The sequence below is a fragment of the Phodopus roborovskii genome, unplaced genomic scaffold (genome assembly GCF_943737965.1).
Source record: "Phodopus roborovskii unplaced genomic scaffold, PHOROB, whole genome shotgun sequence".
NCBI classification, from domain to species: Eukaryota; Metazoa; Chordata; class Mammalia; order Rodentia; family Cricetidae; genus Phodopus; species Phodopus roborovskii.
In genome coordinates this window covers 8,649,362-8,663,680 of record NW_026126578.1, presented here as the reverse complement: position 1 = coordinate 8,663,680, position 14,319 = coordinate 8,649,362, and the positions used below count along the sequence as shown (strand labels likewise).

General features: G+C 37.3%; 1 protein-coding gene across 6 annotated transcripts in view; it reads right to left on the bottom strand.

Annotated features, from left to right (window-relative positions):
* Positions 1-4,399, bottom strand: part of Zfand4 (zinc finger AN1-type containing 4) — a 52,541-nt gene extending 48,142 nt beyond the window's left edge. For 5 of the 6 annotated variants that reach the window (XM_051203647.1, XM_051203648.1, XM_051203650.1 and 2 more), the window contains exon 1: positions 4,109-4,399. In XM_051203647.1, coding sequence (XP_051059604.1) covers positions 4,109-4,370 — 262 coding nt within the window. In that variant the 5' untranslated portion in view covers positions 4,371-4,399. The remainder of the gene's footprint in view (positions 1-4,108) is intronic. The other variant, XM_051203653.1, reaches the window with a different exon arrangement.
* Positions 4,400-14,319: the final 9,920 nt, after the last annotated feature.

Here is a 14,319-nt window from a genome sequence, read left to right as displayed (position 1 = left end):
TGAAACAGGCAGCATGCAGCCGGCTGATGTCAAATTAGTATGTAGTAAGGATGTCCTCTTGATCCTCCTGCCTGGACCTCCTAAGTGCTGGATTACAGACATGTAATACCATGTCCATCTAGGAATCATACTTCCTTATGTCAGGCTCTATTTCCATTATAGACACTAAATATAAGTTCAAACAAATATTTAAAAACATTCTTTAAAAAAAGCTTTGCCAAGGATTGTGTTGTTTCATTTAAATTACATATTTCATGCATTCATACACAACTATACAACACTACATTACTGATATATTACAGTAACTGAATTATATGCATAAAGAACTAGGAAGAATTTATACCCTAAAGTCAGAATCAAAAGTCTGTTTGGTTTTGGTTTGTCTTTAAAAATGGAAGTATTGCCTCCCCGTGGGAGGCTTCATCCTCTTTGAGGAGTGGATGGGGGGGGGGGGGAGGCGGGGCAAGTGGGAGGAGGGGAGGGAGGGGAACTAGAATTGGTATGTAAAATTAAAAACAGATTGCTTAAAAAAAATGGAGTCTTGCAAAGTGGTCAAGCTGGCCTCAGCCTCCTGAGCTGATCCTCAGCCTCCTGAGCTGATCCTCAGCCTCCTGAGCCGATCCTCAGCCTCCTGAGCTGATCCTCAGCCTCCTGAGCCGATCCTCAGCCTCCTGAGCTGATCCTCAGCCTCCTGAGCCGATCCTCAGCCTCCTGAGCCGATCCTCAGCCTCCTGAGCCGATCCTCAGCCTCCTGAGCTGATCCCCTGAGCTGATCCTCTTGCTTTTGCCTTGTGAATAACCTGGCTGAGCAGAAGTCTGTTTTTCTCTATTTTTGAATAAGTTAAATCTGAATTTATCATATCAGTGAAAGTCATTGCACTTGTTTTTTCTTATTTTCTTCATTATAATACACAAATTTTAAGCAGTCCTCCACAAATTACTACCATATTTACCATAAAAGTTCTATTTACTTGCATCATCCACAATTGATGAGTAGTAAGATGTTTTAAGCCTCTCCGGTTTGGAAATAAAAGTATACTTCTAAATAATCACAGATCAAAGAAGATAAAAATGAGGGAAAAATTTAAACTTACCAGGACTCTCAAAATACTAACAGGAAAACAAAGTTGAATGAATAAGAGTGCATATGCACATGTGAGGGTGTGTTCTACTATATGTGTGCATGCATGGGGCTGTTCTCTGACCTCTACTACACACAGGCACTGTGGTACACTCATACCCACACACATAATACAGATACATGCACAGACACACAGAGACAGGTTCTTAAAAAGAAAGAGAATGCAAATCAGTAAGAAAGTGGAGCAAAATGCTCCTGTTGGAAACAGGAGCGAACACCCATACATAAACACTGAGTCGAACTAGAACCCAGATGCAGATGGAGAGGTCAAGACCAGGCAGCAGAAACACATAGAGACAGCTTACCTGAACAAGGAGGAGCTAACGGCCCCCAGACTGATAGTTGGGAAGCCAGCATGGGACTGACTCAGACCCCCTGAATATGGGTCTCAGCCAGAAGGACTGAGCAATCTAAGGGACCTCAGACAGTGGAGCCAGGATGTATCCCTGGTGCACAAAATGACCTTGCAAACACATCCCCCATGGAGGGATAACTGCCTTAACCTAGAGACAGGAGAGAAGCCCTAGTCCCTACTTCACATGACCTGTCAGATCTACATGACCCCAACTGGAAGGCATTCCCCTACATATGGTATTGTGGTGGGGGGATAGGAGGGGAGTGTGGTTAGGGTGCATGTGAGAGGGCAGAGAGGGTAAAAGGGAGGGAGGGAGGGAAAGAGGGAGAGAAGAAGGAAGGGAGGGAGGGAGGGGGAACTGGGATCGACATGTAAAATAATAAATAAAAAAAATGCTTTGACTCCAAAATTTAAGTTCAAGGACAAGTTACTGGGGAAAAGGATTTCTATTTTTGTTTCCACAGAAAATGAAAAGCTGTGGATTCCTTCCAGACTAATGTGGTTTGATCAAGCCAGACCACCTGAAACAGTACCAGGTGATCCTACATTCAAAACAGCTGGACAAAGCAGTCTTGCAGACTACATCTTCTTAGAATCCCCCATGACAGTGCCCCTTACCAGCAGGAAGTAGTTTGGAAAGAACGACGCCCAAATATTGTCTATAAATGTTTGTTTTCATTTAAATGGACTTGGTTATAAAAAAAATGAAAAAAATTATCAAAACTTTTGGTAAATATGACAGCGTAATACTGACAAATGGGTCAGGAGAATAACAAACAATGAATATGAAGTCACTTTAGTGAAAAAACACAGGGAAACATCTGGCCCTTATCTAATATTTAATGTTAAAATAAAAAAAGTTATGCACAAATGGCAAACTACTCTTTAAAAAAATGGTTTAAAGTAAAGAGATCTTTTCTTGCCTGCGTTACTCTTCCACTACAGCACAGGGAGTCTGCTCACTGCGGTCCTTCATGAACCCATGTTGATGGAACAGCAGTTGTCATATAAAAATGATTGTCTATCTGTAGCTCATTGTCCATAATTAAATAATACAGCTCCACTATTTATAAGGAACCAAGAAAACAACCCTCCTCCACGTACAGGGGAGAAACATTTATTTAGGGAGCAGCAATGCCAAAACTAAAGGCACATCTAGGGACTCCACCCTCCAGGTAACCCCTGCAATCCTTGGCACATACTTCTTTCCCAGCTCCACTGCAGTATTTTGCACACCTTCTAGAAGCGATGTCCACACCTTCATAAACCACCGCTCTGGTTAGTAAGTTCCAGAAAGAAAGTTAGAGAGCCTAGGTATAGCCTTCCCCAAGTATACAGTATGTACATTATGTTCTCATACACATAAAATAAGTAGAAATGAGATTTTAAAACTCAATGTCGATTTGCTGAGTGGATTTGGCACTTCCATCCCTTTCCAGACCTGTTACAGTTCCGACAGCTACCACTTTTCTCTCTGCTTCAATGCAAGTGCTCCCAGTTCACTAGTCTCCTCACCTTCCTCCACAACTCACTCCCTCTCCCCTCCCACCAGACACTAGTTCTGAAATCATCAAAAGTTACCCAAAGGCAAAAAGCTTTCTGCAGGCACACATTTCTGCTGCAGGACTAACTCAAGCACTGACCCGTCTGTCCTCTCCAGCCACATCTTGCTAATTTGAACTTGAGAGTCTTTTTCCCATGTTAGCTCTGACTGACATCCAGTGAGGAAGGACAAAGGCCATCCAGAAAAGGATTAAAACTGATTGCTTTTTCCAGGGAGACTGTTCTTTTGAAGCCTCCTGCAGAACACAAACAATGATTGACACTGCCTTCTTCACTTAGAAAACAGGTGTGCATGTGCCATTCTTTGACATGGTTCCAGATGCAACTACCCCCTAAAACTACTCTAAGGAGAAGGGATGAAGGAAAAGCAAATATTCAAAACCTGAATATTCAGAGTCCTTGATCTCACAAACATCTACCCACTCTCATCCTTCTGTAATTCCGCACTCAAGTTGGCTGGAGAGCAATCCTAATTAGTGCCTTCATGTCACAAACAAGTCCCACTTGACTATCAGCAAAGAGCTGCTTAATGTTATATGGGATGAGTTAATTTTCTAGTCTAAACTGGACAACAACAAATGGTAATCTAAAATCTGGAAGAGTAATTTTAACATAAAGTAACCTATAACACCACAAATACATTCCTTGCTATGTTAGAACATTGAATATATACCCAAACATTCAGAAACTCTCCATTAAAAAAAAAAAAAAAAGGATTTACGAACAGATTTAAAAAAAAAAGTTCTCTAAAAGGAAATAAATTACATTTCCCAATAAAAATAGTTATGGTTGAACCAACTTGCTAAACTATTCTGAAATATTTCGTACCATTAACATGATGCCAGAGGTCTAAATTGAGGAAATCTTGTAGAGGGAGATAAGACAGAGGAAACAAGGAATTCAAAGGAGGCAATATCTAAGTTAGTTACTGTTGAAGACATAATGGGGATTTTATTATCCTATTCTTTTTAATGTCATGTTTAAATCTTTCTCCACTAAAATACTTCTAAAATGTATAATCCTTATATTGTAGAAACAAAGACTAGTACCTTCCAATCTTTGAATTTTTCCTTTCACAGAGATAACAGCTTCAAAGGGTGAAACTCTTAGTTCAAAACATGTTCCAGTCAATGTTTCGATGAAGAGTTCCATGGTGTCATAGAAAGGTAGTTTGAGGTAAAATGGTCCCACGTTATCTTCATTGAAGAATGGAGGCTCTTTTCTGTTATCCATTACTTTGACTTTTCTAATTCCTCTGGAATATGTTGTATACAACTGTATTCTAGTTCTACCCAAATCAGCTTTGAACATTGGTAATATGTATCGTTGTTCATGTTTGAGTTTTTACCTGAAAAAAAACAGAAATTGGCTTTTTAAAACAAATCTGTTTGAAAGTCCCTTCTTTGTTAAGGTTTTCTGAATAATTCTAGATCATTCTAGTATTCCAAACAGGCTCAGCATTTACTTTACTAATGTTACCTGTGTCTGGCAGTGAAATTTTCATGCCTGCCTCTGAAATTGCTCCTGAAGTAGACTATTCATGTAGAATAGATATGCTTTTGATTTTTTTACAGTACCTTATCAGAGCCTAGCATTGCTGCTAATATATGGTACATGGTTGACAAACATTTTTGCTAATATTTAAATTCTACATATCAATATAGTTTTATAAACTTTGCAAGTGTATGTACATCCTTTCCTAAACTATGTTTTTCTTTTAAACCATATAAAACTTTAGAGTCTTATACATAATTACATTGGATAAAAAGAATGGCAAACATCTTAACATTTTCCATTAAAATTTGATCCACTAAATAAATAACAAATGGGCATTTGGCTTACAGGGATTGTCAACCATCCTGACATGTAGAAACTAGACAATCTCTACTCATAAGCATGCAATGGCTAATGAGTATGAGAGACAAACACAACAGGTAGATGCATAAAGTAGGTTAATAGTATAGAATAGCACTGAAAACTGCTGTTATCTGAAGATTTTGTATGGGGGTGGATGAGCTAAGCTTAAACAACACAAATGTGCATCTTTCTAGAGAGATGATCTCTCATTTTCCAAGTAATTTTGTTGAAATATAATTCACATACCATAAATTGACTCAATACCTAAAATTCACTCATTTTTAAGACTAAGAATGTTCAAATACTACAACCATTATTTCTTCCACTAATGGGGACTGAGCAAGGGCCTTGGGTATGCCAACAAAGTGCTCTAAAAGTGAGTGACACCAACAACCTCTTTCAGTTACATTTACAATATTTTTACAATCCCCAAAAGCTTTGCACCCAATGGCTATCACTCCCAAATTTCCGTACTGGGGAATACTCCATTATACTGTGTGAATATGTCTCACTGTGATTGGATTAATAAAGAAGCTGATTGGTCTATAGTTAGGAAGGATAAGGTTAGTGGAAAAACCAGATTAAGAGAATGCTGGGAAGGAAAAGGGTGGAGTCATGGGAGTCAGGAGCAGACTCGGAGAAAAGATGATCATGCTATGTTGAAAAAGGTACCATAACATGACAGAAGGTAGGTAAGAAATATGGGTTAATTTAAAATGTAAATGTTAGCTAGTAACAAGTCTGAGCTATCAGCCAAGCATTTATAATCAATAATAAGTTTCTCTGTGGTTATTTGGAAACTGGCTGGCAGGACAGAAAAGTCTATCTACATATGACATCTAAACGTCCAGCACCTACATCCACATAAGACCTGAGAAAGCTTTAAAAGTTTCTACACACACACACACACACACACACACACACACACACACACACACAGCCAAATGTGGCTTCCTAGTCTTTGTAGATCTCATGCTGGCTGCAGCACAGAGATGACTCTCCCGGCAGCTGCCTGCAAGATGGAGCCAGCTGCCAACCACTATGCACTACTGCCATATACTAAGCTGCATAATGCCATCAGCTGACATAGCAGTTTAAGATTCATCTCATCCAATCAGAAAACAATATAGATGTTCAGTAAAGACAGATCCAGATGGGGGAAAAAGAAAACTCTAAATGGGTTGCAGTGTGATTTAAAATATACATAGGCTTGGGAAAGAAAAGAGAAAGGATATAGACAGTCATAAAAAAAAGCTTAAAATAATAAAGTCAAGTCTAAAACAAAGTCACATAAAGATGGAAAATACATGGGGAGTATGGATTCTGTATGGTATTGTATTGTCTTTAAATTTTCTGATTGCTGATGAAGAAGCTATAGCTGTTAAAAGATACTGGATTTTTAAAGATTTAAACCAACCAATATATTTTTAAAATGTCTCATGAGAAATTTATTCTCTAGTCATACCAAGAAGAGAATAGCCCTTTCAGCCTGAGGTAAAGGTAAGAGATAGTGACTGACTGCATTGCTTTTCTGGTTTTCAGCTTGATGCTCAAATCTCAATATCAGTGTCTGGGTTTTTAATTTTCATGTTACACAGAATACCCCTCATTTCTGGGTTTACAGAAGGTATGGCAAAGGCAGTCGTCATTAAACAAATAAATGTAGGTTAAAAAAGAACAGTTAAGGTCACTCTTTGCTGTCAAGAAATGCCTTGAGAGGCCTCTAGAAGGCCTCCACGGCAAATTCAGTTCAGTCATTTCCTATAACTGTGGAGGAAACTCCTTTTCAGAGCAACAAGAAAACCTATGCCACATGTGGCTAACATAGCAATGAACTTATGGAGACATGCTTTGTTAAAGCAATGGAATACTCAGATTAACATTCCTACAATCTCAGAAACAAACCACAAATTAACATATGTTTCTGGAAAAAATATTAGAAGGTATTATAAAGAACAGTCACCAACCATTCAGGTTGTACAAGAACAAGGCATAACAGTTGCTGATCTTTCAAGGGCACCAACAACCCTACCTTTAAAATGGTTCATAGACAAACCTGTGTGAGTTACACAATAGCCTTAAACAACAGAGAAACTCAGGCCTTAGAACAGCTTGTACAGAAGCAGCTAAATGTTCAGTATATTGAAGAATCAACCAGCCCTTGGAATTCTCCTGTATTTGTTATTAAAAATAAATACGGAAAATGAAGAATGGTAACCAATCTAACAGCTGTTAACAACATGATTCAACCAATGAGGTCTCTATAGTCTAGGAGACCTTTGCTTTCTCTATTACTCAAAGGATAACTTCTCATATTGATTTAAAAGATTGTTTTTTTCCACTGAGTAGTTGGAGAGATACTCCCTTAACCTAGAGGCAGGAGGGAGGACCTAGTCCCTACTCCAAATGACTTGACAGATTTTGTTGATCCCTCCTTGAAGGAATCACCCTCCCTGTGGAGTGGGGGGGGGATGGAATGGGAGAGGGGTCCGGGGCCTTGGAGGGAGGGAAGGAGGGAGAGGGATCTGGAATCGATATGTAAAATTTAAAAAAAAAAAAAGGATTGCTTTTCACTATACCTTTACAAGAAAAAGACAGAAAAATTTGCCTTCAGAGTGTCTACTTACAATAATTCTCAGCCTGTTAAGAGATATCAATGGAAGGTACTCCCACAAGGAATGTAAATAACCCTACCCAGTACCACTATTTTGTAAGTCAGCCATTGGAAATAATATGTAAGCAATTTGCTTCATCTATAGTTTATCATTATATGGATGATATTTTACTAGCTGACTCAAGTGTACAGATTTTAGAAAGAATGAAGAAGAAAAATTTGTCTTGTTGGGGATAACAAATTGCTCCTAAAAAATACAAAGAGATTATATTAATTATTTAGGATATAAAACAGGTCTACAGAAAATTAGACCCCAAAACGTGTAAATTAGGAGAGATTAGTTGGTAACTCTTAATGACTTTCAAAAATTGCTAGGAGACATTTCCTATCTAAGGCCCACTAATTGAAAAAATGAACTGAGTAATTTGTTCAAAACCTTGGAAGGCGACAAGGACTTGAATAGTCCAAAAGAATTATTAGCTGAAGCTGAGAGAAAATTAGCTTTGGTGGAAAAAAATTACAGGATGCACATGTGGATTGTTTTGATCCAATGCTACATTGCATTTGGGTTATTTTACCTTCTAAGCATTTTCCTACAGGAATATTAATGCAGAGGGAAGATATTTTCTTAGAATTGATCTTTTTACCATAAAACAGAGTAAATTAAAAACTTACGTGGAAAAGGTCTCTGAGTTGATTCTAAAATAAAATTGAGACTTCATCAATTAGCAGGAATAAACCCAGCATAAATTGCAGTACCTTTTACTAATGAAGAAATTGACAAATTAAGGGCAGAAAGTGAACCCTGGCAAAGGGGTTGCCCTAATTTTGGGAAGAGATTAACAACAAAAAATCCCAAAAGAGAATCCAATTTATAAATAGAACTAACTGAATCCTTCCTCATTTTTACAGGGAACACCAATATCTGGAGCCCCTACATTCTATACTAATGCAAATAAATCAGGATAGGCAAGTTACAAATCAGAAAATTTAAGAAAGTGGATCTAAATCCTTATAATTCTGTTCAAAAGTCAGAATTATATGCTATTCTCATGGTATTAATGAATTTCATGGAAACTCTCAACACAACAATTACTGATTTACAATATGTAGAAAAAGTTGTTTTGCATATTAAAACTGCTGAATTTATACCAGATGATACAAAATTGACTTTACTTTTTATTCATTTACAAGAAATAATCAGAAATAGGAATCGTGTGTGTGTGTGTGTGTGTGTGTGTGTGTGTGTGTGTGTATCTAACATCCAATCCCATACAAGTCTGCCATGCCCTCTAGCATGAGATAATGATGAAATTCATCAACTATTGGTAGGAAATGTGCTGGAGGTCTCAGAAATTCATTAAAAATTAAATCACCATATTGTCAAGCAGTAGTGATGCACACCTTTAATCCCAGAACTTCCAAGGCAGAAGCAGGCAAATCTCAATAAATTCAAGGCCAGCCTGGTCTACAAAGCACGTTTCAGGACAGCCAGGACTGTTACACAGAGAAACCCTGTCTCAAGAAACAAACAAAAACAAAACAAAACAAACAAACAAAAATCCCACCATATCAATAGCAAAGGTTTGAAAAAAGATTTTTCCATCACTTGGCAACAAGACAAGGAAAAAATTACAAGGAAGTGTCCTACTTGTTCTTTATATACCCAAACTCCACTATCAGCAGGAAGTAACCCAAAGGGTACTCGATGGAATGAAATCTGGCAACTGTTATGTGTTTTATTTTGTAGAATTTGAAAATTAAAAATGTACACCACACCATTGATATCTATGGCAACTACTATGAATTCTGTAAAGGCTGATTCTGTAATCAAAAATTTGTTAGAAGTTACAGCCATTGTTGAAATACTTATGCAAATTAAGACTCACAATGTTCCAGCATAAGCCTTTCAAAAAAATTAAACAGTTTTTTGCTTATTACAATATAAAGCATATTACAGATATACCACACAATCCTACAGGGCAAGCAGTTATAGAAATGAATGCTAAAGGACATGCTAAATAAACAGAAAGAGGTAAAAAAAAAAAAAAAAAGATCCCCAGAAATAGATTGCATAATGGCATAATGCTGTATTAAATTTGAATTTTCTGAATGCTAATGGAGACGTTAGCTATGGAGAGACACTGGATAATAGAAAAAAACCTACAGAATTAAATCAGCCTGTGTATTTTAAAGATGTGCTGACCTTAGGATGGAAACCAGGGTGTTACATTTAGGAAGGGGCTTTGCTTTTTTTCCCCCCCGCAGGAGAAGAAAAGCTATGGATACCATCAAAATTGATAAAGATTAAATTTGAACAAGAGACACCCCTTGATTAGGACTATTTTATTGCCACTAATTTCATAAGTATTGCCTCAAAATTCTTTAGTCATAAAATTAATGGTCATAAAGAATACTAATTTAATTCTAGAAAAAGGCTTCATCTACCTTCCTATACATGATTTTGGTTTTGAGTATCTATTAGGTAACTAGGAATTAAGATTTTGTATTCTGGATGTACATAACAAACATTGATCTTTAACTTCTTTGAGATCTGCTACATATATTTGAAATATTTAAGTTTTCTGCAGTGAACCATGAACACACCTAACAGTAACCTTTGAAGTCTCAAAATGATGATGGGGCCCCACAAAGATGAGTCCATAAGGACTGTGATAATGTCACTAAGCTGAAAAACACTACACAAAATTGGTTTTGTACTAAAACTGCTTAAGACAATTTCAAGGTGGCTAGCTGAGACGATCCAGCCTTACAGACTTCTCTAGCCAGGACTTCAGACAAGCCCTGCACTTTCCCATTAGACAGAGACTGGGCAACAAATAATACAGCTGCCTCTCCCAGGACTTGTCAATTAACCCAAATTTTTCTTTTCAGGATCCCCTAAAGATGCTGTCGCTTCCCCCCCCCCCACCCCAAGACAGCAGAAAGTAAATTTAAGAATATGATTCCCAGGTTATTTTTGGTCATTCAATAGGTTATGTATATTTGTCATTGTTTAGGGGGGTTGGTTAGAAGTTGTTATTGATTATGGTCAGGAAGAAATTTGAACAAAGAAGATTAGATTCAGAGTCCTTGTTTGAAAAGGAAAAGGGGGGAATATGGACATGACAGGATATAAGGGTAAATAGATTACTGAATCTACTCTGATAAGAATTAAGGGGAGAATATAGAAATAGAATAAAAAGTAAGATTGAATGTACTTAAAAAAAACAACTACTAGTTTTAAATATTTACATGTCTTGGATTTTTTTGGTATATTGCTACAAAGTTAAGATTATTGTTAGAACATAGTGTACATACATTTCTAATCTTGCACAAGGTGTTGTCCTATGAAACTCATTTAGCAATGTTATGCAGATGTATAGTCTTTGAAAGTTATTATTACCAGCTATTTAAGATAATAAGGAAATGCAGGTTAGCAATTAGTCACTTATTACAATCGAACTTGTAGTCATATAAGGTATGTTTTCAAGGTCAAACAGATATATTTTAGGTAGACAAGTCATCTTCAAACACTTCTGAGATTTACAGAATTGACATTTAAGATGTTAACCTTCGATAATAACAAAGGTTTTATATATATATATATATATATATATATATATATATATATATATATATCAGTGAGACAAGTCTGCTTCTGGCAGCACCACTCTTACTTCAAAGAAGATGATGGATAAAGAAGAAACACCACTGGGTAAGAAAGTGCTCTTGTCTCAACTGCTGACAGTATGCTGTTCAAATTGGAGAGACAGAACACAAAAGAAAGAACTTCCAAACTTTGCCAAGACAAGGTAGGACAGCCCTTCAGAATATCCTGCTTCACAGAAAGTCTGTCAGATATGCTAGGCATACAGGCTGAAGATGGATGCTCCAACACTGCAGAAGGACCTTGGGTGGCTGCCCAGGAATCAAGCTGTTTCTGTGATTTCTCACAATTTTTTTGGAAGTCACTTGCTTTTACTTCCTGCTTATTCAGGTAATATTGCTTTCTTGAGTCTCTGATGGAGTTGAAGACTTTATAGTTATAGTTTTCTTTGCTTCCAGATTCAGAAAAGAAATACACAAAAGAAATATAAAGTGTGTAAGGTTGAGACATAGAATGATAGTTTTGGTAATGCAAGTTAGAATAGAAAATGAATTAAATATAACCTTTTGGACTCACCACGATAGACCAGATATGGAGTATTTTCTCTGAATTTGTTAATGGACTAGACACTTGCTGATGTGTTGTTTCCTGTAATATTGTATATAGTTATTGTATATAATATATAATTTTTCTATTAATTATAGCCTTTTATTTTAGGCAAAAAGGGGGAAATTGTTGATATCTTCTTTATACTCTAACAACTAAAGTTTGAAGTTCAGAGGATGGAGCTAGCCATTTGTAACATGATTGATTTAAAAACAAAAACAAAATAAACAAACCCTGACAGACACTGGGGTTCAAACTGAAGGTCGGAAAAGCAAAGCCGCTAGCCAGTAACTCTCACCTCTATCTCAGACTGCATTGGGTGATCCTGTCTCCATGAATCCTCAGAGGCAAATGCTGACTTCACTGCTTTCTGCCAAGCCTCAAACTGCACTCCCAGACTGCAATGCTCTTCTCAACGTGGCTGGAGACTAACTGCTACATGAGGCCCTTTGCTTCTTCCTTCTCTAACGCTGGGATTAAAGGCATGAGCTCTGTTAATCTTTTAGATTGATTCACTCTCATGTAGCCCTAGGTGGCCTTGAACTCAAGAAAGATCCACCTGCCTCTGTCTCCTGAGTCCTGGGATTAAAGGTGTGTGCCACTACTGCTCAGTTTCTATAGCTAACTAGTGTGGCTTTGTATTCTGACCTCCAGTGGCTTTATTAGATCATAAACAATATATCACCACAGCCACTTGTTAACCATAGAGGTCTGGAGGTCTGTATAGACAGACAGGAAGTGATATGGGTGGACAGAGAGAGGAAGTGATTAGGTGGGAAGAGACCAGAGCTCAGACTCTTTGGCTGGGAAGTTGAGTAGGTAAGGTAGGTGTGGTTTGCTCCTTCCTCTCTGATCTCTCAACATTTCCCCCTATCTCTGACTTTGGGCTTTTATTATTAAGACTTATTAGAACTCGTGCTACACTTGTTAGGGATTATTATTTTAAAGTGTTTTACTTTTGTTTATGCTGCATTTGTTTAACTCTGTGAAGCTGTGTTACTGTGCCTGTCTGAAACACCTGATGGTCTAATAAAGAGCTGAACTGCCAATAGTGAGGCAGGAGATAGAGAGAGGAATACGCAGGGCTGGCAGGCAGAGAGGATAAATATGAGGAGAAATCTGGGAGAGAAAGAATTAGGGAACAAAAGAGAGAGGAAGGAGGAGGACTTCAGGGGCTGGCCACCTAACCATCCAACTACACAGCCAAACAGAGTAAAAAGGAATAGAGAATGATAAAGGACCCAAGGCCAAAAATAGATGGAATAATTTAAGTTAAGAAGAGCTGACAAGAAACAAGTCAAGCTAAAGCTGGTCATTCATAACTAAGAATAAGCCTCAATGTGTGATTTATTTGGGCTCCCCCCAAAACCAAAAAAGTAAAAATGTCCAACAACATTGACTTAAAAAACAAAAGGTAACCTCATTGTAATTTTTAAACTGCTTAAAAGATTCTGCTGGGGTATACAAGCTATAAGGGAAAAATAAAAGTTAGAAGGAAAAACACCAAAAAAGATGTAGAAGTAAAGATGTAAAGGACGACACCAAGACGTAATGAGAAGGAAGGAAGTCATCAGGAAAGCAGATGGCAAACCTCAGGGCAGAACAGAACGAAAGAGAACAGAACAACAGAAAAAATAATAAGATAAAGAAGAGAAACATAACCCTCAGAAAAAGAAGACTATGTTTTTTCTTGTTGACTTCATTGCATTCCCAGTCTCTCTGACTTGCAGAGAGGTAGGCCTTCTGCACACTAGGGTAAAGGTTAATAACTGATCCATTAGTGGAGTGGAATCCACAGTTTTTTATGTGGCTTTATTTGGTTATAGATATGGGGTTTTGGGGGGGTTGTTTTGTTTTTGAGTGGTATTTCATTTTGTTTTCTTAGGTTTTTGTTGTTGTTGTTTGTTTGTTTTTTGTATTGACTAAAAAAATGAATTTTTCTACCTAATAAGTTAGGGCAGTTTTAGATCCACATCAAAACTGAAGAAATTAGGAGTGCCCTTGCATCTGAACCTTCCTCACCTCCAGCTAACCTATATTCTACACTAACACTGTATTTTATTAACAACTGAGTAATTGACACATCATTGTCACCTGAGCCCAAAGTTTACATTAGGGTTCACTCTCAGTGTTGTGCACTACAGGTGTGGACGAGTGTATAAAAACATGTATTTACCAGTACAGTATCAGGGTAGTTTCCATACTCTATAACTTCTGTATTGGAGGTATTGATCCCTCCCCATGCCTAGAATTCCTGACAACTTTTGATCTTTTTAGTGTTTCCATAGCTTTGCCCTTTCCAGAATGTCATGCACCTGGAGTCACACAATACACAGTTTCTCTAAGGGACAAACATTTACGGCATTTTTGTACCATTTCATGGCTTGATGGATTCTTTCCTTTAAGTATAAACTATATTGTCTGGATGCAATACAATTACATTTATCCATTCTCCCCCTGAGAAATATCTTACATACTCAATTTTTTGGTAATTTTGAACAACCTTGTTATAGATTTTGCACATGGTTGTATTGATATATTTTTAACTTACTTAGGCTAGATTTTATTATAAG